Below are 24343 nucleotides of genomic sequence, written 5' to 3'. Positions count from 1 at the left end.
AGATAATATATTTAAATTCAAGGATTTTATTATTATGTTCAAGATTTAGTTTCTTGAGTTGCTTTTCACTTTTTATACTTAGATTCTAATTTTTTTCAGGTAAGATGGAAAACTGAATAATTGAGAATTTAAGATTGATTTGTTTAGTCACCATTATCAGTGCTGATAAACACTGGGCATTTCGGATTTCTGGAATCTTCATGTAGTTAAGTTTACTTATCAAAAGACCCCTTTGGGTAGATGGACATTATCTGTTCTATAGACTGTACATATGTTTACATATGTAAATAAACATCTTATGAATGTTTTCATAACATCTTATGGAAAACCTAAATGAACTTTTTGGCCAACCTAATATAATTTATTACTTTACTCCTAATCCCACCCTGTACTCAAATCTGTAGTCTCAGTTCTGTTAATGCCTTCCAGGGGAGACCTCCAGGAATAATCTGTAGTTAAACAAGTTGAATTTATTGATACATTGTAATAAAGGAGAATGTACATCATGGGGAATCATACAGGATTTGAGCTTGTGTTAAGTGAGTTTGAGGAAAATTTAAGGAAGTAGAGCTTCGCAGTGGAATAGATGCTTTCAGGAAGTGGGAGTAATTTGGGGACTAGGTATTTTAAGAACCTGGAAAGTAAGAAGATTGGAACCAGACTAAAGTTGTGATTGGTAAAGAAGCAGCATTCATCTCACACAGGATAGGATTATATTTGGTTATTTCTGTAAGGCAGTGTTCATATTTTTGTCCGTGTTCAGATCTGATTATGAAGTGGTCTTGTTTTTGTCTTGATCCATCATGGTCACAGAGTGGTATTCAGTAAAGTTGTTTATGTTTAATGTGATTACACCAAGGCCAGTTCCCATCTGGCAGGGGTCATTCTTTTTCTCACTCTGTTAAGAATTCTGTTTCTTCAACAGGTGATATAAAAGTAAGATGCTTTTTATTTTAAAAAATTCATTTAAACTTTCAGTTATCTAAAGATATTTAGAGTGTAGTTTCTACTTTATGTCTATATTTATGGGCAGTGGTTCTTAGTTCACTTGTTAGAATGACCTGGATTTCTCATTTCTACACAAATTGATTATTTCTTGTCTAAATTAGACCACAGTAAATCACATATTTTAGTTCTAAGTTAAGTGGCAGAATAAAATTTTATATAGCTGCTTTTGGTATCTTTTACTACTTTTAATAGTTTTTAAGCTTTGTTTTAGGACATTTATCTCTTGTAGTTTTTGTTGTTTGCTTAGGTTTTATTTTGACTTTTTATTATATATCATTTATGAGGATAAGTATTTGTGAGGATAAAAATGAATAAAAAGTAACCTATGACCTATAATCATGTTACCTAGTATTTATTCTTTCTCTTTCTCCCCCTCCCTCCCTCCTTTTCTCTCTCTCACACACATATGCACAAATACTATATATGAAATGCATACATGCATAATATTTTTACTAAAATGAAAATATAACTTTTGTAAATTTTCATTCATGTAATATTTTGTGAAAAGTTTGAGTTAATGTATTTTTACCATGTAATTTTTATCATATGAATGTATTATAGCTAATACCCTATTGTTGGGCATGTTTAGAGTTTTTAGCTTTTTTCTCTATTGTAACATTGATGAATATAGGATAAATTTTGCGTATGTCCTTCATTATTTCCTTAAGATAAATTCTTTAAGGTGAAACTTCTGTATCAGAGTGTATAATCTCTTTTAAGGCTTTAAATCTGTGTTAAAACTTTCTCACAATTTAAAAAATCATCTTCTAGCAGCATCAGGGGCACTTGTTAACCAATATAGCAGTTTTGTGGGGCTGAGAGAATCTCCTTTGCAGTGTAGATGGCATCTGTAACAGGGCCACAGTTTGGCTAGTGAAGAATGGGCTGCATGTCAGTTTCCTTTGATTCCCTTGCTGGGTTCTGGGTGAAGGTACAACTGCATAAGTGTCTATATAGTGGCCTTAAGCAGTGTGTGAGAATACTTGAGCACCTACACTCATCCTGTTAGGTTTTCAAGACACAGAGGTTACTGACATTGTGCAGTAGGTAATGAGACCCTGGGCTTTGGATGTGCACCTAGGCTTCAGTCCCCATTTTATTTCCTAGTTCTTTAGGAAATAAAGTTAACTCCTCTAAATTTTAGTTTCCTTATCTGCAAATAGGGATAATTACTCTTCTCTTGGGGTAGTTGTAAGGATTAGATGAGAAAATATATTAGGCCCTACCTTATGAAATTGTCATTTTCATATGGTTCAACTTGAATATGTTAGTCCTTAGCGTAGTGCCTGGGATGTGATAAGTGTTCCATAAAGTTTAGTAGTTCATATATTTGTTCTTATTATCATTATTATTTAAATTGTGTCTTAATTTGTCATAATTGTTTCCTTTGTGTATACCTATACATTTACTTTAGAATGACCCTTTACTGTATTCCCTGGACCACGTTTAAAATTGAATTCTATTTTGGGACAACTCTAAGGACTGCTAGTGATAAATGAATTTGAATGGTTAGAAAAAGCCAGTAGAAAGGATCAGTCCAGATCCTTTCCCCCTCTTCTGTGTAACTTAATTATAATCACATCAAAATAATATTACTTTCATGAAAGAAGCATTGATTTCTGGTGCATAATAACCTTTTATTATAGAATATAGTTGTATAATCAAAGGATATGGCTCTGTCTCACAGAGTTGACATGGTACACTTGTAACTTTATTCCTTTACTGTTTTAGATGCAAAAAGTATCATATAATTCAAAAGCATGATTTTGGCTCTGTTCTGATTTTTTCGTATCTTTAGTGAAGAGCCCTGTTTTCTTTCTTAGCAACAGAACAACTTGTTATGTATTAGAAAAACCACCTCAGGGTCTACTGTGTAGCAAGTGGAAATTACATGAATTTTGTATTACTTTTACAAGCTCCCATGAGTATTTGAAAGCTTACAGTGCTCTGTTTTACAGTACACTTGGCCGTTTTGGGGAAAAGCTAGCATATACATAGAAGACAAAAGCCAACATTTTGGAAGCTATATGTATTGCCTAAGTGTTTACCCGGATTCTCCCTTGAGGATAACGTGGGCAAAAATTAAATATGTTAACCAGAAGAATTTTAACTTGTAGGTTCTAAATGTGACCGGGTCAGATATTTGACCCGAATTATTATCTCATAAATATGTGATTTGTTTTATGTTTAACTATTCCTCACTGTTTGTTCTGTACTTAATGCCTCCTCTAGCACTTAAGTGTATTCACATACATACCATCATTTAGCAGATTTTGCTGAAATTTCAACCTTAGTCTTGTAGTATTCTCAAAATCTTCTGTTTTGTACTAGATGCTTAGGGATAAAGCTCACTGATTCACTCTGGTGTTTGGAGCCCTCTATGGGTTATACTTCAGTTAAACTCATTCACATTTTCTGTTATTATTTGTAAGTACCATGTGCTGTTACTGAGCTGAGTGTTTAGAATACTGTGATAGTCTTTACCTCTTAAGATGGAGTAATATATATTGAATAATTACTGTGTGACAGACATTATGCTATATCTTATGATATTAATTTGTTAGCACTTCCTTAACACAATGCCACAGACTGCATGACTTAAACAGCAGAAATTGATTTTCTCATAGTTTTGGGGGCTAAAAGTCCAAAATCAAGGTGTCGGCAGATTTGGTTTCTTCTGAAGCCTCTTTCCTTTGCCTTCGGATGGCAACCTTCTTGCTGTGTCCTCACATGGCCATCTTTTCTCTGTGTCTATGTACCCCTGGTATTTCTTGTGTGTCTCCAAATTTCCTCTCCTCCTAAGGACACAAGTCTGATTAGAGTAGGGCCTACTCATAGGACCTTTTACTTTGATTACTTCTTTAAAGGCTCTACTCCAAATATAGTCACACTCTGGTATATTGGGGAGTACAGTATCAACATGTAAATTTTGGGGAGGAACACAGTTTAACCCATAACAATTTATAAATACACCACAGTCTCTCTTATCTAGAAACTCACTATTTTATAAGAATGACAAACACCTGATTATTGGTGATTATACTAGATGGTTAAGGTATAGGGGTAGCACAGAGGTGGCAGTTTTGAATTTTGTCTTGTGGCAGCAGCAGCTGATGATAATGCAGTTTCATCAGGTGTGTATTCAGCACATGTACAGTGTGAGCAGGGCACAGAGAAGACATTACCTGGAGATGAACAGGATTTAAAGAGGCATTCATTTTAGGCATCTCTCAGGCCAGGGCTGCATATCTCCAGCACTGACACAGTTTACATATAGAAAATGTTTCATAAATGGATGCTCAATAAATGGAGATTCAGTGAGTAGACAAGTGAATGAATTTCCCACCGTTCCCCCACACTCTATTTTTTCAGCCATATCCTCTTTTTCTATACATTTGTAGACTACTTTCCTTAGCCTAAAAAAAAAATGTTTTTTGGTCATGGCATGCAGCTTGTGGGATCTTAGTTCCCCAGCCAGGGATTAAGCTTAGGTCCTGGATCCTAGCAGTGAAAAGCACCAAGTCCTAACTACTGGACTACCAGAGAATTCCCTGCGAGTCTTAATTGATCTTCCAATCTCCATCTTATCATTCCCTTGACCTCTGGTACTGCCTGTATTACTATACTCTTAAATACAAATCAAATCACTTTCTGTCTGAAAACCACCCAGTGGTCCCTTATCATCTAGAGAATTAAATCATGCTGTTTCCCTGCGTGGGTCTTTTCTTTGCTCTTAGGATAAGATCTAAAATCCTTTCAATATGGTCAGATTCCTGTTTGCCACTTGCTTTTTGTGTGCTAATCACATAGGCTACCTTTCAGTTTCTAGAAATCTCCAAGATCTTTTTACTTCAGAACTTTTTCACATGGTATTTTCTGAACCTGTACTGGTTTTTCCCTTCGTCAGTGGCTATCCTAATGCATGCTTTGAGTCTCACCTTAAGTGCCCCTAATGTAGAGAATTCTCTCCTGACTTGCCCATTCAGTATTCTGGAGATTTTGATCATAGCTGTTACAGGTTTTTTGAAGGGTGAGGGAAGGGTGGGTGGAGGTGTTTCTATGTGCATATGAGCTTATTTGTTAAATACCTCTTTCCTATACTAGTCTGAAAAGCTCCTTGAAAGTGGAGACCTGTTTTGTTTACTACTGTGTAGCCATCACCTGACTCAGTTCCTGGTACAGTTGACAATCAATATTTATTGAGTGACAGTTTAGAGAAAATATATTGAAGGAAATATACTCGTGGGCTGCCTTTTTGAGTGCTGCATGTTTGTCTTTGTAAGATTTTTCATAATGAACTATTAGATATTCTAATAAGAAAAGTTATATGTAAAATGCATTTTTATACCTTTTGTCTTTGCTAGAGATGAAAAAGCAGATATTATTTTGTGACTTGGATTCTAGTTCTAAATACTGTTACAAATTAAGTGACATTAATGCATTTATGTCACTTGTAACATCTTGGAGTTGCCAGCTCTAGGGAGCACAGTTATGTCATCTTGTTAATGAATGAGGACTTCTCTGTTAGTGTAAAGCAGAGAGACTCTTCTTTTATTACCAGTTTTAGGTGTAGTGTACCTAGAACAGAGTATGCACTTTTCTCCTAGAACTACCTACAGTTTATATCATCTTACATTCTTAGAGTGCCTTATCATATTTGTTTCTGTCACAATTTTTTAATAGGTCACCCTTGCTTTAGCGTATATTATATTTTTTAACATAATTTTGACCAGTTTTCTCTTATGGAGATAATTACATATAGTTTTCTGAAACCTCAGTGTCTATGCATGGCAACTCTGGTGCTGGATGTATGATGAATATTCTTTATATCTTTAAAGAATTTTTATTTAAAGTAATACACTTTTCAAAATTATCAAATAAAGCCATATCTTTGAGGTACTTGTTAAGTAGGCTTAGTACTTTGAAGTTCTAAAAGTATAGTTCTCAGGATTGTCAACTTATTTGAGTAGTTTATTATATTTTTTGTTGTTGTTGTTTAGTCCCTAAGTCATGTCTGACTCTTTTGTGACCCTGTGGACTATAGCCCTCCAGGCTTCTCTGTCCACAGGACTTCCCAGGCAAGAATACTAGAGTGGGTTGTCATTTCCTTCTGCCGGGGATCTTCCTGACCCTGGGATCAAACCCATCTCTCCTGCATTGGCAGGTGAATTCTTTACCACTGAGCTACCAGGGAAGACCATATTTATTTTTCACTCATCACTTAAAGTGAATTTGTTTCTTATCTAGAAATGCTTTTCACAGTTTTATTTAAATGTTAATGTTCTTTTACTTTTCTTCTTAAGATGCCCTTTTTTCATGTTATTTCATTTGTGTGTATAATAAATGTATACCAACTTTTTAACAGACAAAATAATTAGGCACAGGGCTTGTACTCTGAAGGATACTGCACATGCCATCATTGCAGCTGAGTTGGATCCAGAATTTAATAAACTCTGTGAAGAAATTAAGGAAGCAAGAATAAAAAGAGGTAAGTTATAGAAGTGAACATGCTATTGAAGACTAAGAGGTCACTGAGTGTCACTGGATGGTGTTTATGTATAGTTGCTGGTATAATGAAAGTGTATCTTGAGGCCCAACCTTTACTTAATTTCTGATACGAATATGTGTCATGTAAATTCTCAAAGATGTTTTAAAAATTCACTTTCTGTGGCAATTTTAGTGCCAATTATAGAAATAAAGCAGTACTTAGTGAAATTTCTTTTGTAGGAACACATCTTTGTTAATTATGGATTTATGTTCTTAAAGGATTTAGATAGATTTTCGTATTTGAAGAGTTTTATTTTCAACAGGTAGTATCTAATACTAATTCTTAAAAATTTATCAATACTTTTTTTTTAACCTATTGGAGTTTTATGTGCAATTTGTTAATATAAACACATAGCACATGTGTTTTGTTTGTTCAGTATATAATCCTGTCCTTGGGGAACTCATACTTTAGTAGGAGAGAGTAAGTGTAAAACAAATCAAGTGCAGTGTAGCATATGCACTAACTGAAGCATATTCATCACAGAGGATAGACCTCCTAGTAGGAAACCTGGCATTTTGATCAGAGTTTGGGGAATGAATGTACGAGTGTTGTCTGTAGTGACGTAGAGGGAAGGAGGAGGCAGTGACAGAGAAGGAGGAAGTATTTTAAGCAGAATGCACAGTGCATAAAATCGCGCAGACATGAAATAATGTGGCATATCTGAAGAACTGCAAACTGGCATTGCTAAAGATGTACAGAAGAGTGAGAAATAGAGCTCAGAAGGTGAGCTGGGTTGAGGACATTGAACTTGTGAATATGCTTTTCTTCTACTGCATTAGAGAGGCCTTCCCTGGCCACTTAATCTGATATGGCTCTGGTCACCATAGCTTTTGTCATTTTGTTGTTGTTGTTGTCTCTCTCCTCCTTATTTAGAATATAAGTGCAAGTAATTGAGTGAATCAATGTCATGGACTTGGACTTTATTCTGTAGGTCTGTGTTTTTTAAAATGTATGTTAATTATCCACATCAGCTTAGAACTGGGAAACTAGGTTCTCTGAGAGCAGTAAGGCTGAGAAATCTATGCTTTAACAGTGGTTTTTATGTATACTGAAATTTGAGAACAATTGTTGTAGGCAGTAGGAGTCATTGAAGTATCTGAAGCAGTGGAATGGACTGGTAAATTGTTTTGGCAGCAGGAAATAGCAAGGTCTCACTGTGGCAGGGTGGGAGGATGAGAGCCTAGTTAAAAAGCTGTCGGAGCCAGTTTTGCAAACACTTTGGCCGTTTCTAAAAAAGTTAAGCATCATGTTTACCATATGACCCAGCGATTCTACTCCTAGGGATCTTCCTAAGAGAAATGAAAACATATGTCCATATACAGACTTGTACATGAATGTTCATAGCAGTATTATTCACAGCAACTAAAAACTAGAAGCAACCCAAATGTCTGTCAACTGATGAATGGGTAAGCAAAACAGGATGTATTGTACAACAACATACTGCTCAACTATAAAAAAGAACAAGGTGCAACATGGATGAACTTTAGAAATGTTACGCTAAGTGAGAGAAAACAGTCACCAAAGACCACGTATTGTATGATTCCATTCATATGAAATGCTCACAAAAGCCAGTCTATTATAGAGACAAAAAGTGGATTAGTGATTGCCTGGAACCGTTACTTAAATTGGATTGCTGTGTGATTGCACAGCTCTGTAAATCCACTAAAAATCACTCAATTGTACACTTGAAATGAGTGATTTTTATGTTGTGTTAATTGTACTGTTGGAGGGTGTGGGCTGTTGGAGTAGTCCAGAGTTTTAATTAGTGAAGTGGGAATGAAGGTAGGATTAACATGAAAGAGTTGTGGCTGCAGGGGTGGAAGGTATTGGGAAGGAAAGAAAGAGGCAAGATTAGCTGCCACATTACTGATTTAATGATTTAAAGAGATGCAAATACTACCAGTATAGAGAGGGAATATATAAGGACAGGTCTTTTTGCGGGAAAAAGAGAAACCAGTTATTTTTAATTTGATCTATCTTTAGGATATGCAGTAGGTGATATCAAGTAGGCAGCTAATATAAATCAGGAGCTCAAGAGACTTTTGGATTAAAATGTGATTTGGGAATAATTATATAATGCCAGTAGAAGCTGAAGGCATGAATGATACTTGTGGTGGAAGATGTAGATTAAAGTGAGAAAGAAAGGGATTCCAGAGATAGTCCTTAGAAACTTGGATGGCAACACTAAAGACAGCATAGAAGAAAGAGATCTAGTAAAGAAAATTGAGATGGAACAGTTATTTTTATGAAGATCAATGCAGGAAAACCAAACTTACACAGTGTGGTGTAACAGCCAGCTTATATCAGATGGAAATGGTTTATATGAATGGGGTTTAGTAGCCCGGTATATGCTTATACTTTCTAAGATGGCAGAAATCATGACTTTTTGGCAATATATAATCTTATTGTCTTACAGTCATAAAAATGTGAAATGTATCCCTTTGCAAAATAAAGTGAATTAACATGGGGCCCTTTGGAGATTAAGTATAAATAAGCATGGCCTACCATTTTATTTTCATGATATGATATCTAGTTTCTTTCCCATCTTAAAACAAAAGGTACTATTTTCATCCAAATTACAAACTGTCCAAGTATAATTAATGACTTTAAAGCTCAGTATTTCAGACTTTTTTTTTAACATTGTTGGTTTATGTAGCTGGGAATATTTAAATAGGTATCGCTTATCTTCTGCTTGCAGGCTTATCGGTAACAGTAGAACAAATAAATCCTCATGGTACTGGAGCTCGAAAGACAGAAACTAGAGTTGAAGAGGCATTTCGGCACAAACAAAGAAATCCAATGGATGTCTGGCACAGTTCTACAAATAAATGTGCATGTGAGTATTTGAGATCTTGTTATCCAGCAGTGGGAACAACTGTGAATGAGGCAGAGTGTTAGGAATTGGGCACACACACCAAAGGGCTTCCAGGAGCTTGTGGGGTAAGATGCTGAATCAGTGTATTTCTTTAACCTTATTTGCTTTTTTTCTATCTCTGCTCAGTGCTTGCTGTTGTAGTTGAACTAGATTTAAATATTTTCAGCTTTAAACTTTGGGTTTTAGAAAGAGATATGGAGCCAATAGATTTTTATCCACCCCACCTTCAACCCCTTGCTGTATATTATGCAGGGTGCGCTCATTATGGTGGGAAATGGAAACTCTGGCTTAAGAGAGTGCTTGAATTGACAGCAGGAAGTTGATTTTTCTGAGAAAAATCTATTCAGCCTTCTTTTTCTGGTTTTGTTTAAGTGAGATGTATTTATTTATTTTTCTTTTGTTTGTTTTCTTTTGTTTGTTTTGTAAGTGAGGTGTATTTAGAAGGGGAAAATTCAGTGTTCTATATTTTCCTCACTTCTCCTTATTCATGGTGATCTGTAAAAATTTCTAAAAGACAAATGTTAATAAACACAGAATCTTCCTAATGTAATCTTTATGTTTCACTAAAGATGGCCATCTTTGGGTTGTGTATGCTGTTCTTCTGATATAAAGGTGGTAATTCTGCTCCAGCCATCAGTAAAGATGGCCATAATAAGTTCTTCCACCAGTGGCATTGAAGTTGAATGAATGAACCAGACTCAGGTTTTTTTTTTTTTTTTTTTATCTTGTCCTTTTTGTGATAAATGGCATTCATGTGTGAGAAAATTTGAAGGAGTTAATGGTGCATTTCATCCCAGGAAGCTGATTAAGCTATTTGTCCTGGTTGTACCTTGAATCGTGACCTGGATTATCTAACATAAGACTCTAATTTAAATGTTGAAATACTTACATTCTCTACAACTGGTAAAAATATTTACCCACTAAAATATATTGAATATTGCTTCAGCAGTTTTAATTTTCTGTGTTAAAATGTTTTTTAATCTACAAATGTGGGTTTTGTTTTCTCTGACCAGTAGATGGCATATGTGACTCACCATTTGACTATTTTACATTAAGTTACTTAAATCAGTATGTCTAAATCTCCCTATGGAAGAGTTGCTTTCCTAAGAACCTAAGGTTTTGGGAACAAGCTCAGAGATGCTGTAAAACTTGACTTTAAAGACTGTGCCTCTAAATGGGCTTTTCACACAAAGTACCCCCGAAAAAGGTGATAGTGCAGTGACTGAAACAAAAATCTTGATTCTTGTGGCACATATATAACCAATTTCTCTTATTTGACCAAAATCTCACTAAGCATTAGAAGTGATTATAAAAAGACGGGGAAAATATCTCCAGTTTGACCTCCCCGCAAATAAGAACATTTTCTCTTTCTTATCTGGGGTGAAAGCATTAGAAGTAACCTTGCTTCAGAAAGGTTCCTAGCTTTTGCTTAGGGTACGAGTACATATCAAATAATTGAGCTGGCTCTCGATTGAGCAGGGACAAGCCTCTTGGCTTTAGTGCTACATGACTTAGTGAGGAAAGGAAAAGGGAACCTCTTGTCACTTTGGTTGTTAGAGAATAAGCCAGGACACAATGTCAGGAGTGACTGGTCAGGTAGAAAAACCTAACAGTTCTACATTTTAAAGAAAGAGCAAGCTGAATACTTTTCTTTCACTTTTAATATGGACTGGATTAATCTTTCATGTAAGTAACGAAATGCTTATGAATGCTCATCACTTTAGCTTGTGCTTTTAAAAGTAGACTAATATAGAAATTTCATCTCCAATTACCCTGTAACTGTAAATTATAAAAATAGAAATGGAGGGAAAAGGAATGGAGAGATGATTATAATGATAGTACAGTTTTCAGGGCAAAATAAATTTTGAGCCAAGTCACTAAATAAGTTGAATTTTGGAAATGATTTTAGAAACCTTTGGTAGATTTATTCTTAGATCAGAAAGAAGAGTAACATCTATGACAATTTGTCATATCCTACCTTGGTGTCTTTATAGAGACTTAGTAAGGATTAAAGATGAAAGGGTGAAAAAAGTATGCAAACACACTGTGTGCTGTTGATACATTATGATCTTTATCCATTAAAAGATCTTTATTAAAAAAAAAAGATCTTTATCCATTTTTTTCCTAGAAAAGTGTACACATACATGATAATGTTTTAGAATTCTTTTAATGGATAAAGATCACAAGTTCATATTAAGTGCTGACGTAAAGAAATGAGGGTTGTTTTAAGACCATATTCCCTTCTGTTTGTCTTTCAACAGCAATTTTAAACTGTGGATTAAACATTCTCCACTTAGTGGCCCATATTTGCATTTTCTTTTTAAAATGTCTTTGCCCAGAAAGCTTTCAACATTGACATATTAAAAATATATATTATCTCTTTTTAAACTAAGCCAGATTTGACATTACTTTTATAGCCTTGGAAAAAATGAATTACTTTTACTCTGATGGCTTTCAACTAATATTCAGAATCCAGTGGTAGACATCAGAAGTAATAGGTCTCTAGCTTAACTAGTTTGCTTTAATAACTTTTATATTTAAATTTCTTCGTGCAAGTGTCCCACATTGCAAAATAAAAGTTAACTTTTCATTTTAGGGACAATGAGATCGACTTGCACAACCAGCTACCTTTGATACATAATATGGGAAATAAATATTCCTGTGTCCATCGTGACCCGGAAGTACCAGCTATCTACTGATAAAACTCTTGATAGTTTCTCACACCGAAGAGTATAGTCCCTGCAAGTTTTGTAGGTCTCTCACTTTATATAATTGACCAAATATTTATTTTCAGTGTTTGTTAATGTTGTTATTGTTGCCTTGATAGCAGAGGACTTGTTTTCTGCATATTTTCCAATAACAACTTTGCAAGAAATTGATCCTGCTAGGAGAAACATTTGTGATAGAAGGCTAACAGGTGGCTAACCACATTGTCTATATAAACTTCATAGGGCTTCTATTTCTTATGAAAGGAGAGGCAGTAGAGATAACTGTAACTTTTGTCTCTTCACATATTCGATCATATCTTAATTTCTTTTATGGCTTAAGAGCTCTGGGGGGATCTTGCTGGCAATGCATTCATTTTCCTGGTGGAAATCCAGGGCTGTAGCCCCAAACCTTCCAGGCAGCCTGGTAATGTGACCATTCCCTAAATGTGTAGTGTGCTTGGCCCTCTGGTTTTAGGAATTAGGAAAAGCAATAAAGTAGGATCTAGGGCAGTTGTAAAGAGTGAGTGCTTAGTCAACTCATACAGGAAATAAATTAAAAATGTTTTCATTTGTCAGAGCTCATCCCTGACATCATATCCATTTTGTAGGTGTGAAGATTAGTCAGCATGCGTGCCAAGAGCTAAGTAGTTTTTGTCTCTGTGTTATGGTAGTGTGGGTTTACTTTCTTTTGGATTTTATTTAATAAACATTTGTGAAACAAGCATTGCACCTCCAAGTTCTACATATCTTTTCCCCTTCTTTGTAAAATAGTTCGAGTTCGGAGAAAATCACGGCGGCGATCACAGTGGGGTAAAGGAATTATTAAGAAAAGGAAAGTCAATAATTTAAAAAAAGATGAAGAGGACACCAAATTTACTGACTATGAGAATCATATGGAGGACAGGAAATTACTAGAAAATGGAGAGTTTGAGGTAAGCACTGACTGCCATGAAGAAAATGGAGAAGAGACTGGAGACTTATCTATGACCAATGATGAATCATCCTGTGACATTATGGACATGGACCAGGGGCAGAGGCTTAACAATGGAGCAAGCACAAAAGAGAACTTTGCATCTACCGAAGAGGAAAGTTCAAATGAGTCTCTACTCATCAACAGCAGCAATTCTCTAAATCCAGAACAGACGTCTCAGAAAGAGCCTTTCCTTAAAGGAGGCTGTCTAAATGGTGAGGCCTCCACAGACAGTTTTGAAGGAATACCAGTTCTGGAGTGTCAGAATGGCAAAGCTGAAGTAGTTTCTTGCTGTGGCAGTGGATATAAATGTAGTTCTGAACAAAAGACTCTCCTGGAGGACCAGTCAAAAGAAAAACCAGAAACTTCAAATGAAAATCATGGAGATGATCCTGAGAAACTAGAGGCACTGGAATGTAGCACTAATGAGAAGTTAGAGCCTGGTCCTGATGTGGAGGTTAAAGATGCAGAACTGGATAAAGAAGGTAGAGCTAATGTTTTAAAATTTTTCCTGAGGTTTTAAACTGCAAAGTTAATTACATGCATATTTTATCTGGTCCCCAGTAGCAATTGTTGATGAATAATTATACCCCTTTGAGAAAACTGCAAAATCTCTTGCAGTTTTCACCCCTTTTCCTAGAAAAGTGTACATACACATAATAAATTTTGGTGTATGTTTTAGAGGGTTTATCGTCCAGAAGGCATTGCTTTCCTGGCTGCTTCCTCTTCGTGCTCCTGTCTGATTATCATCCCTTTCCTAATGGATTTATGACTAAAAGTTGAGTAAATCCACAGTTGTTAAGAGGACGGGATTTCTGACAGAAGGATTATTGGGATGGGGTGAGAGGTAGGTGAGAAGACTTGGATGCTTATGGCAGTATGGTGTATCAGAGTCATATAAACCCACATTATATTTCCACTGTTGTTTATTATAATCATGTGACTCTGAGCTAGTTGCTTGTATTCTCTGGCCCTGCGTCTTTCCATCTTCTGAATTAAACTTCAGGATGGTGTCACTGCAGGGATTAAATAAGTCTTATATGTTAATTGCCTCTCCTGGTACCTGGCACATCCTAAGGTATATTCATGCCAGGCAGTCATTGTCAGTTGAATCTGAGGGGTGTTAATCTAGAGACACTCTTGCTTTATAAACCAGTGGTGGACGAAAGCAGAAGAATCCTCACTGTCAAAGTGACTTGATTCTTTTTTTTTTTTTTTTTCATTTATTTATATTAGTTGGAGGCTAATTACTTTACAATATTGTAGTGGTTTTTGCCATACATTGATATGAATCAGCCATGGATTTACATGTGTTGCCGAGTCAGAACTCTCTGTCCACTCCTGAGTTCCCTTGAATATGTGATTCCTGAAGAAGCAGTGGATATGGGGCAATCTGAGGGTTTCTGGCCCTGCTTTGCTATTTATCATGATTCTTTAGCCCATGGTGGGGTGGGGTGTATTAAGAGACAGTGTGCATTTCCTTCCTAAACAGGTAACTAGTCTTGCACTCAACTATCTTGAAATTGTGTTGTGCTCTCTAAATTGTGTGGAGTGTATGGTGTTAGCCTGGAATTTGGGCTCTGTGAGAAAAGCTTTTTAATGCCAGTTTGTTTGAGCATCCGGAAGAATTAGAGTAGGATGGTATTGTTCACAGTCTTAGAATTCTTTTAACAGATAAAGAGAAAGGTACAGATTTAAATGCTGCCTCTTGAAAATTTTTAATATATAATAGTAGAAAGCAGTTTTAGAAGCAGTATTTATCTGGGCTATCATATAGACAGAACTTAAAAAGTGTGTTGAAGCTAGAATTAAGTAATTAATGGGACAGTGTGGGGAAAAGGGAGAGACTCCTGTTATGAGGCAGAATAGGTGGGTGGGTGGGTGAGTCTTTGCAATGCTACTTCACTATTAGATTTTAGTAAGCTTACAGAAAAGGTTTAAATGAATATTATGTTCAGCTAACAGCTTTAAAAGTATTTGCTGTATAAAAGTTTCACCTGAAGTTTTCATTTGTAACTGTCCAGGGCAATGTGACCTAGTGCAGTGGTTCCTAACTCAGGTTCTTGGACCCCCTAGACGTCCATGGGTGTAATAATGAGGATTCGTATGGTCTTAACAAAACTTCTAGCATATGTTAATTAAACTGTAAATATAGGTTTTCAGTCTAAAGGCTGTCTTTAATATAAAATTTCTGTGATACATCAGGGTATATGTTTTTGAAGGCAACATCTTGGTTCTTTTATTATTTATATAGCAGGCATTGATAAGAAAGAATTGTTTAAAGACTTGGGAATAAGAGGACTAATGCAGGAGGGAGGAGAAAGATTCTCCTTAGTTTCCCAGAACATGGGCCAGGTCCTGTAAAAAGCTCTGAAATGGTCCAAGTTTGTCCTTGTGGCCCCCTACCCCTGTCCGTCTCTTAAGAGCACTCCTACTCAGAGGGCATAGGGCTTGATGGTCTGCCTACCCTTTCTACTCCTCAGAGTGCCTGGTGCTGTCAGATAAGACTTCAGTTCAGTTCAGTCGCTCAGTTGTGTCCAACTCTTTGCGACCCCATGAGTTGCAGCACGCCAGGCCTCCCTGTCTATCACCAACTCCCAGAGCTTACTCAAACCCATGTCCATCGAGTTGGTGATGCCATCCAGCCATCTCATCCTCTTAGCTGCCTCCAAATTTCTATTTGTTTCAGTGTGGTTGGTCTCAGGAGAATGTTGGGAGGAAAGTAATTAAATTATATTAATTTACTCTAAGGCAGTAGGAAAAGACACTAGACCTTTTGCATTTTTAATGGGCTTATATTTTTAAGAGAAAATATTGTATAACACAGGCAGTATAACTGAGAAAAATAAGAAATTTCAGGCAATGTTGAGGAAAATGTTTTGCTTTGGGAGGCAGATATGAAGCAGGTTGGCCTTACTTTGTGTTAGCATCTGCTTTTCTATGTTGCTTCCTTTTCTTCTAGTTCTGAAAGCTCCACATTTTAAAATGATTATCATACAGAGAGTGAAGATAGTTTATAAGTTACTGCTTAGAGCTGAAGATTGCTTTTATCTTCCTTTCAGTGAATACATTTGTTAGATGATATTCTGGTATGACTTGGCTTTCATAGTTGTGGTTTAGTCCTCTTTAACTTGGGTTTCTTAGTCTTACCTCAAAAAATCATTTATTACTTGAAGAATAATATCTTTATTCCAAAAAGGATTTGCGGTGGGTAAAAGAATTTATAATAGTTTAAGCCTGATTTTTATTAACTTTTATTTGCTGCAGTGCATTTTTTTTTTCAATTGTAGGTGCTTCTAAAGTAAAGAAATATCGTAAGTTAATTTTAGAACAGGCAAAAACAACAAGCCTGGAACTGGTTCCAGAAGAGCCATCTGAGCCTGTGCCGCCTCTTATAGTTGATCATGAGAGATTGAAGGTAAGCTTAGCTCTTCCCAGAAAATTTTAAATGAATGGAAATAAAGCAAGTTTTAGTAATTTTTTCCTTGAACCTTGGAATATGAGTACTCTAGGGCTTCTAATGAAAACGAGTTGTTTGTGTTTTGAGAGGTTTAGAAATATGAGAATGTTGTTGGTGATAAACTAAGCCCTGGAATCTTCTAAACTAAGGTGTCAGGTTTACACCATAGCATGTGGTATCTGTTGCCTTGCATTTGAGTAGTACTGTTTCAGTCTGAACAATGAAATCAAACTTCATTTTATTCTTTTAATTTTTCTTAGAAATTGCTTGATTTGTTGGTAGATAAAAGCAACAATCTGGCAGTTGATCAACTTGAGAGATTATATTCTCTTCTTAGTCAGTGCATCTACCGTCACCGTAAAGATTATGACAAATCACAACTTATAGAGGTAAGTGTTTAGTTCATCTGGAGAATAAATAAATATGTGTTTTTACTTGGCACAAAATAAAGAGAAAACAAAGTTATTTTATTTTAAATTTTTCACCAAGTAACTGAAGAGTGATTTGAAGATTTAAGATTAAGAAGAATCGTTACGAGTTATAAAAATAACTTGTCTGTACCCTTTTGTCTCAGAACAGAAGTAATCTGGGATTCTTTGTTTATCAAAGCACAGAAATTCATGGTTGGCAGATACATAGGATAGTATGTCGCAGTTCTCCCCTTTCTTGCTTCTCAGTGACTTCATGGATTATGCATATCACTTGGGCCTGTTGAATGTGAGCATGGCCTCACAGTCCATGCTACCACTACTTTCTAGGCAGCCACTACTGGTTAAAAGGAGTTGGTATGGGCCATGAGACCTATTGGCCACCTAGTAATGATTGGAAGAGAACTTAAAAGTCATCTCATTTAATCAGATCTAGTCCTGTGAAACAGCCACATGAGTGGTTGTCCTTATGCTTGGATACCATAGAAGTGAGCCATTCCCTTTCTAGACAACTCTGGCCCATAAGAAAATTTCTTATAAATATGAGCTTATATCTTTTTTCAAATAATTTACATCATTAAGTCACTCTTCTGCTTTTTGAGGCCATCTGAGCAAATGTAAATGCAAAAAATGAATAAGACAGAAGTCTCTGTTCTCAAGGAACATTTTTAGTATGTTAAAGATTTATGTGTAGAGAATGTGCCCGTTTTGCATGTGTAATAAGGAATACAGGCATATCTTGCTGTGCACATACTGTAGTTTTTGCAAGTTGAAGATTTGTGGCATCACTTCCATTTTCCAACAGCATTTGCTCACTTTGTGTTTCTGTGTTACGTTTTGATAATTGTAGTATTTCAAACATTTTCATTATTATGGTGATCTGTGATTAGTGATCTTTGATGTTATTGCAAAAAGATGATGACTTTCTGAAGGCTCAGATGGTGGTTAGCATTGTTTTCCCCACATATTTTAAAATATTAAAAAAAATTAAGGTGTGTACATTGTGTTTTAGATATAATGCCATTACACAGTGTAGTGTAAACACAAATTTTATTTGCACTGGGAAACTAAAAAATTTATATGACTGCCTTTGTTTTTGTCTGGAAGGCAGTGTCTCCAGGGTATGCCTGTGTTGGGCTTCCCAGGTGGCTCAGTGGTAAAGAATCTGCCTGCAGTGCAGGAGATGCAGGTTCAATCCCTGGGTCAGGAAGATCCCTTGGAGAAGGAAATGGCAACCCACGCCAGTATTCTTGTCTGGAAAATCCCATGGATTGTGTAGCCTACCACCAGGTAGGTGTGTAGCCTACCACCAGGCTATACAATCCATGGGGTCAAAAACGAGTCAGATACGACTCAGCAACTAAACAACAACAACAATGCCTGTATTATACTTGAATCAAAGCAAGAGTGCACTTAAAACTTATTTTGTAATCATATTTTTCTGTCACATTTTTATGAATCTGTACCAACCTTATATAATAATGTAGAAATAATAGGAAAGCAAAAATGAAAAAATAAAAACATCACCCACATACCACCATGTGGAGGAAACTAATCGTTGTTAATTTCTTAGAATATCTTCCATCCTTTAAAAATGTCTAGATGTACATAACATGTATATAAGTATGAATGTATATTTAAAAATTGGGATAGTATTCTGTTTCATAACTGGACTTTTCTCCTACTCAGTAACATATGGTGAAACATTTAGCAGGAGTAATTTTGATTGATCATTTATATAACCTTTTGATTAGATGATAATCTGTTAGTATACCTTATTAGTTCTGTAGAGATGTAGGATATAATTTCTTTGGAGGTGTTTTGGGTGGCGCAGTGGTAAAGAATCCACCTGCCAGTGCAGAGACACAAGAGATGGGGGTTTGATCCCTGGGTCGGGAAGGTCCCTGGAGTAGGAAGTGGCAACCTGCTCCAGTATTCTTGGCTGGGAAATCCCGTGGACAGAGGAGCCTGATGGGCTATAGTCCATGGGGTCACAAAGAGTCAGACATGACTGAGCACACACACATTTATTTTTCATAAAGAGGGAAAAGAAAACCAGATGTCTTAGATGTATTTGGCATTTGCCTATCTGAATGTAATGTGTGGGGTAGAGTTCCTTACTTTTTAAAAATTCTAGAGCTTCTTTGTTCACACGATGATATTTGATTATCATGAATGGACTGAATACTCTTCAGCAGTGAAACATTTTTCAGTCTGGGTCTTGGAACCGTATAATCTTGGGGCCTCATTTAGGAGGGAAGGAAATCTATAGCAGAATCACCAGTGAGTGGCATTCCTGGTGGTGGTGGCATTGACTCTTCCTGGCTTTTTTTTTTTTTCCTTCTAAATTTCAACTCTAATTGAAGTGAACAGCATTGGGAACAAGGTGCATTCTACTTTGGTTACAAGTTTTACTATATGGAATACATTCATTTTGCTTTGGGAGTTGAATATAATGAGGACTTCCCTGGTGGCTCAGATGGTAAAGAATCTGCCTGGAATGCTGGAGACCCAGGTTCAATTCTTGGGTGGAAAAGGCCCCCTGGAGAAGGAAATGGCAACCTACTCCATAATGAGTAGTGAAGGATGTAAGCTCTGGAGTGAGGCTACCTGTATTCAAATCCTGACTCTGTATCCAAATCTTGACTCTGCTATTTACTACCTAGCAAATTATTTATATATGCAAATTTCTTAATAAAATATCTGGTATAATAAGAACTCATTGTTGCTAGTGTCATCCTCATTAGCCTAAATGTAAAATAGGAGGCATTTGGAAATGTCTAGAGTAGATAGTCTTACACAGTAACTATAGTATTATAATCAGGAATATATGTAAAGCTTAACTTTGTATCTAGATTTCTTTCTTGGGAAAGTTGGTTTGAAGTGAATTTTTCCATAATGCTTTTGTATTTCCTTTAATAGGTAACTTGTACTTTTTTCCTCCCCCTTATAGGAGATGGAAAGAACAGTTCATATGTTTGAGACATTCCTATGAACCTTTCAAGAAGAGTGGTTTATCCCCTCCAATCTGCTCCTGACAGAGCAGTCTTCTGAGCCATTCAATTTCAAATTGCACCAATTAACGTGCAGAGCCTTGGCATAAAGTGCTCTCTCACTCATTCTCTCTCTGTTGAATTTGGTGCTATTGTCTCAGGTACCTGAAACCAACCAGCCTACAAGAACCAAACAGAACTTCAGAAACATGTTGTATTTTCCACAAATAAAAAATACAACCCCACAGATTGGAGATTTTGGTGCTACAGAAACTGCTCTCACTTCTGCTCCTCTTTTTGTGCACTCTTTTTTGGAGACTTCTCTCTTAGGGAGCAGACCAGCAAATTTGAGGAAACTGGATGGGGCAGTTCTTACTGTGTTGAATTGTTTAAAAAATGGGCAACCTGTTCCTTTCCCTCTCCTTTCTACCCCTTTTATCATATTTGTTTTATTTTTTTCTCTGGGTAATGGACTAAAGCCTGTTTTGAAATTGGTATATTCTGGTGGGAAACTGAAAAAACTGGATGAAATTAGATTAGGCTCTTTAGAACTGCCTTTAATGTGCCTTTTTATTCATTTGAGAAAGGATAAGGCTAAACACAAGGTTGGGCTTGTTTGTAGCAAATGAATTAGAATGTTTTCTTTGGTCACAACCCTGAAAATAAGTTTTGATACTCTGTATCATTAAGAGGCAGCCAGTGATTTGGTATAAAATGCCTATCTTGCTTTTAAAACTCAATCAAGAAAGTTGTTAAGCTACAAAATATACTAAAAATGGTAAGTTTTCCTGTATGGTTCGTTTCTGTTTAAGAAACATGTGATGAAGCAACAACAAAAAATAATACACAATCCATCCAAAAATAAAAAACACACTCTTTTTGGTATTGATGACAATGATGGTCAGAAAATAGAACTGCCTTCTATTTTCTTCTGTCAGTGGTAATTTAATGGATATTTATGTTTGAGTTCCCAGAGAAGAATGATTTTCATGTATAGCAAATTATTACTGTTTTGGTTTAAAGCCAGGACTTGCCAAATGGAAAGAAAAGAGGAATTTTTATCTAGGAGCTCCATAAAATTCTTTTTCAATATGCATAGTTGCAAGTGAGCTCTGGTATGGTCCTTGAATAACAGTATTAATATTTAAATCCCTCATCATAAGCTTACCTTCACAACTAACTATTCATTTTGATCGGAACCCATTTTGGATCTTGTTGAGTGATTTCTGTGACTTGTACTTATCTAAAATTAATTATGGATTACTAGTTTTACAAAAACTTTCTACAAATTCAGAGACACAGTCTAGGCAGTTGCAAAGAGGCAAAAGGAGTGCAGTGACTTTTTTTATCAGATGATTTTTAAACAAAAAAGTAGAAAATTTTGACAAGTTGGCTTGATACCTTCATTCATTATAGCCGGTAGCTGCACAGGTGTGTCTTTCCAATATATGCAACACATGTAGTTTGGGTTTTAATTAGAGCAAATGGTCTTGGACTACTGCAGAGATACTGAGCTACCTCAGCTTTTTGTATTTTAGTTACCAACGGTGTCTACAGAGTTCTGTATTCACTTCGCCACCGTTTACATGCTGAAGCTAAGGTACTTGTCTTCTTGTCTCTGGCTTTGTAGGGTGCTGGATGCCAGTGCAGAAAGCACGCTTTGGCCAAGGCTACTGCAGTAATCTTAAGTGCTTCTTTGCATTTACATGAACATTTTACGCTTTCTAACTCTAGTTTAATTTTAAAATAATGCCACTTGTTTTCTTTATACCTATGAACTTTTCATGATATTCAGTTAGTCATATAATTCAAGATGCTACCCGTGTAGACACACTGTATTTTTAAGGTGGGCAAGTGCGATTAACGATGAACCAATTTTAAAGGGGAGGTCATTTGAAACCTCTAATTTGATTATTGGGAGGATTTTCATGCTTTCTTTAGTATTTATTACCATCATACCAGTTCAAGCTATTTTACTGTCTAATACATTAGCATTTTGTATTTTGATGGAAATTGTTACAGAATTTAAAGATTTGATGAAATAAGATGTAGCAGATTTTTTGTAGCAAGTTTCTGGTAAAAGGGTTTTTTGCAAGTCTCAGGTTCTTGCTGCACTATTTTTCTTTAAATATTTATTCCAGTTACTCTAATTCAGAAGCATTCTGTTCAAGTAACAGCAGCACTTGTGAATGGAAAAAAAAATGCACATGTTCTTAGTAAGTTACTAAATTTGTACAAGTTAAGGTTTTAGCCATCAGTGAGTTTGACAAGGGAAATTTATTTATGTTCAGCATTAAAATGCTTCCAAAAGATCAAGTTTTTTAATTTTAACCTTGATAGAGATAAGAGAAATAGGAGGCAACCTCAGTATGATAGGATCTGCCACTCGGAACAGTTTAGGTCTTAAAGAGAAAGCCAATCTAATGCCAAGGGGAGAAAAATGAGCTGAAATTGAACCAACTCCTCTGGCCCCTTTCCCCCTGCAAAAGAAACACGCTATACCAGTTTTGCTTATTTTACAGATATCTGGTGGTTCTATAATTTAAAGCAGCTTGTGAAATTATCCAAGCAGACTTAATTTTGTTTACCTTTCTGTAAGTTCTTAATTTTTGCTGTATAGCATTGGCAAAAATATGTACAAATTGACCTCTGTTCTTATTTCCTATTGTGAGCATTATACGTTAGCTCCTGTGTAAAACCTTGCTCCCAGATCACTAAAATGTGTATCACAGCCCAGCCCAACAATAGTTAATGCTCAGCTGTGGGGACCATAGGAGCTTTTGAAGACGATGGAACCGCACTAGGGTTGAAACTGATGGCTGTGGAGTTAATTGTGTTTTTGAGCTTGAATCTCACCTGTGATTAATTTTTTTTGTTTGTTTGTTTTGTTGTCCTTTCAGTACATCCTTTCATGACTTGATTTTTCTCATATGCCAATGTATTTGTAGGTTTACTGGATTTTATTTTTTAGGGAGTGGGGTGGTAATATCTTCCCATTTTTTGATTAAGTTGGTTCAGCTATGGTGCTATTCAGTAGGTATCTTCAGTGTCAGGTCCCGTAGCTGAATGCCATTGTTATTATAATTATTATTTGTAATCACATTGTAAGCTTGAATTTGGACTTGTACCAACATCTTTTGTATTTTGTACATTTGGTTATTTAGACTTTGGGAGTCCTCTTTGGTTTCATTCATGTATGTCTACTTTGTAGAGTAAGTAGACCTCCTCAACTATGGTCTATTTTGGGTTTGTAGTTTAATTTAGAATTGTGTTAAGTTGATGTTTTACATTTGACTTCATTTTACATTAGTTTGAAGTAAATTATTTAATTTTTGAATTCTGGAATTTTGAACATTTACTGTAATTTGTAATATAACTGCTGTGAAATACTTGAATAAAGATGACAAGAAAAACATGTCTTTCTTCAGCTTAATCATCTTTACTCTTGGCTGCAAAGGCAGTGCTTTGTTTCTAGCTAAACTCATCTATTTTGCAGCTAGGGCGTGTTGATGTTTATTAAGCACCACCAAAATCTTGTTCTATGATTCTTTTAGATTTAGTCACCCTAGGTGTTTTTTAGTTTAAAGTTTTTCTGTTGAACAAGTGTAGTTTTAACTTCACTTGAAGATTGTCTAAAAGTTGTTTAGAATCAAATGGATTACTTCTGCGATTTGTTTTTCTCATTGGAAGACTGTGCTACAATAGATGATCAGGTAGTATGGTTCACTTATTTTATAGTGCTCTTCTCTCTGATCAAGTAGTTATCGGTGTATTTTGAATAATAGATAGAATTTAAATGTGGAAAGAGATTTCACACCAGAATTTATGGGGTTTATTGCTTTAAGCGAATAGAATGTACTTGGCTTTATATTGCCTGTATTTCTGTTGTCTGGTATATATATATATATATATATCTCCCAAGGTTAGTATACTTATCTTCCTCTACATAAATCTTTAATTCCTCCCCCCCCGCCATTTTTAAAGATCATAAAAAGGAACTGTTTGAATTTGTTTTTCTTGGTTTTGCAGATTGTTTAATTTTTACTTTTGATTGTTGTATGTATCAGAAGACTGATATTGATAAATCTGGGAAACAGACTTTTGAAAGTTTTATCTGAATGTTTAGATAAGGAGTTTATAATTGAATTTGAGTCTCAATCAAGTTTTGAGGGCCCCAGGGATGAAGTTGGGTTTATATATCCAGTTTTAGTTTTCCATTGAACTCAAAACTACAGTAAAGTGAGAGACTAATCTTTTAAGTATCTGCTTCATTTAGTCCTCACGCCCAAACACCTGAAAAGTTGTCTCTTGGCTATATTTTAGAATACAAATTCTCTCTCTTTCCCACACAAT

The 24343-nt window shown here is 35.7% G+C and overlaps 1 protein-coding gene across 3 annotated transcripts in view; it reads left to right on the top strand.

The window, feature by feature from the left end:
- Window positions 1-20731, top strand: part of ATAD2B (ATPase family AAA domain containing 2B) — a 134673-nt gene extending 113942 nt beyond the window's left edge. For all 3 annotated transcript variants that reach the window (XM_061154890.1, XM_061154889.1, XM_061154888.1), the window contains exons 23-28: window positions 6374-6496; window positions 9255-9392; window positions 12911-13594; window positions 16400-16527; window positions 16830-16958; window positions 19951-20731. In XM_061154890.1, coding sequence (XP_061010873.1) covers window positions 6374-6496; window positions 9255-9392; window positions 12911-13594; window positions 16400-16527; window positions 16830-16958; window positions 19951-19992 — 1244 coding nt within the window. In that variant the 3' untranslated portion in view covers window positions 19993-20731. The remainder of the gene's footprint in view (window positions 1-6373; window positions 6497-9254; window positions 9393-12910; window positions 13595-16399; window positions 16528-16829; window positions 16959-19950) is intronic.
- Window positions 20732-24343: the final 3612 nt, after the last annotated feature.

The sequence above is a fragment of the Dama dama genome, chromosome 11 (assembly GCF_033118175.1).
Source record: "Dama dama isolate Ldn47 chromosome 11, ASM3311817v1, whole genome shotgun sequence".
NCBI classification, from domain to species: Eukaryota; Metazoa; Chordata; class Mammalia; order Artiodactyla; family Cervidae; genus Dama; species Dama dama.
The sequence above is the reverse complement of the archived record's forward strand: the minus strand, read 5'-3'. Positions and strand labels throughout refer to the sequence as shown.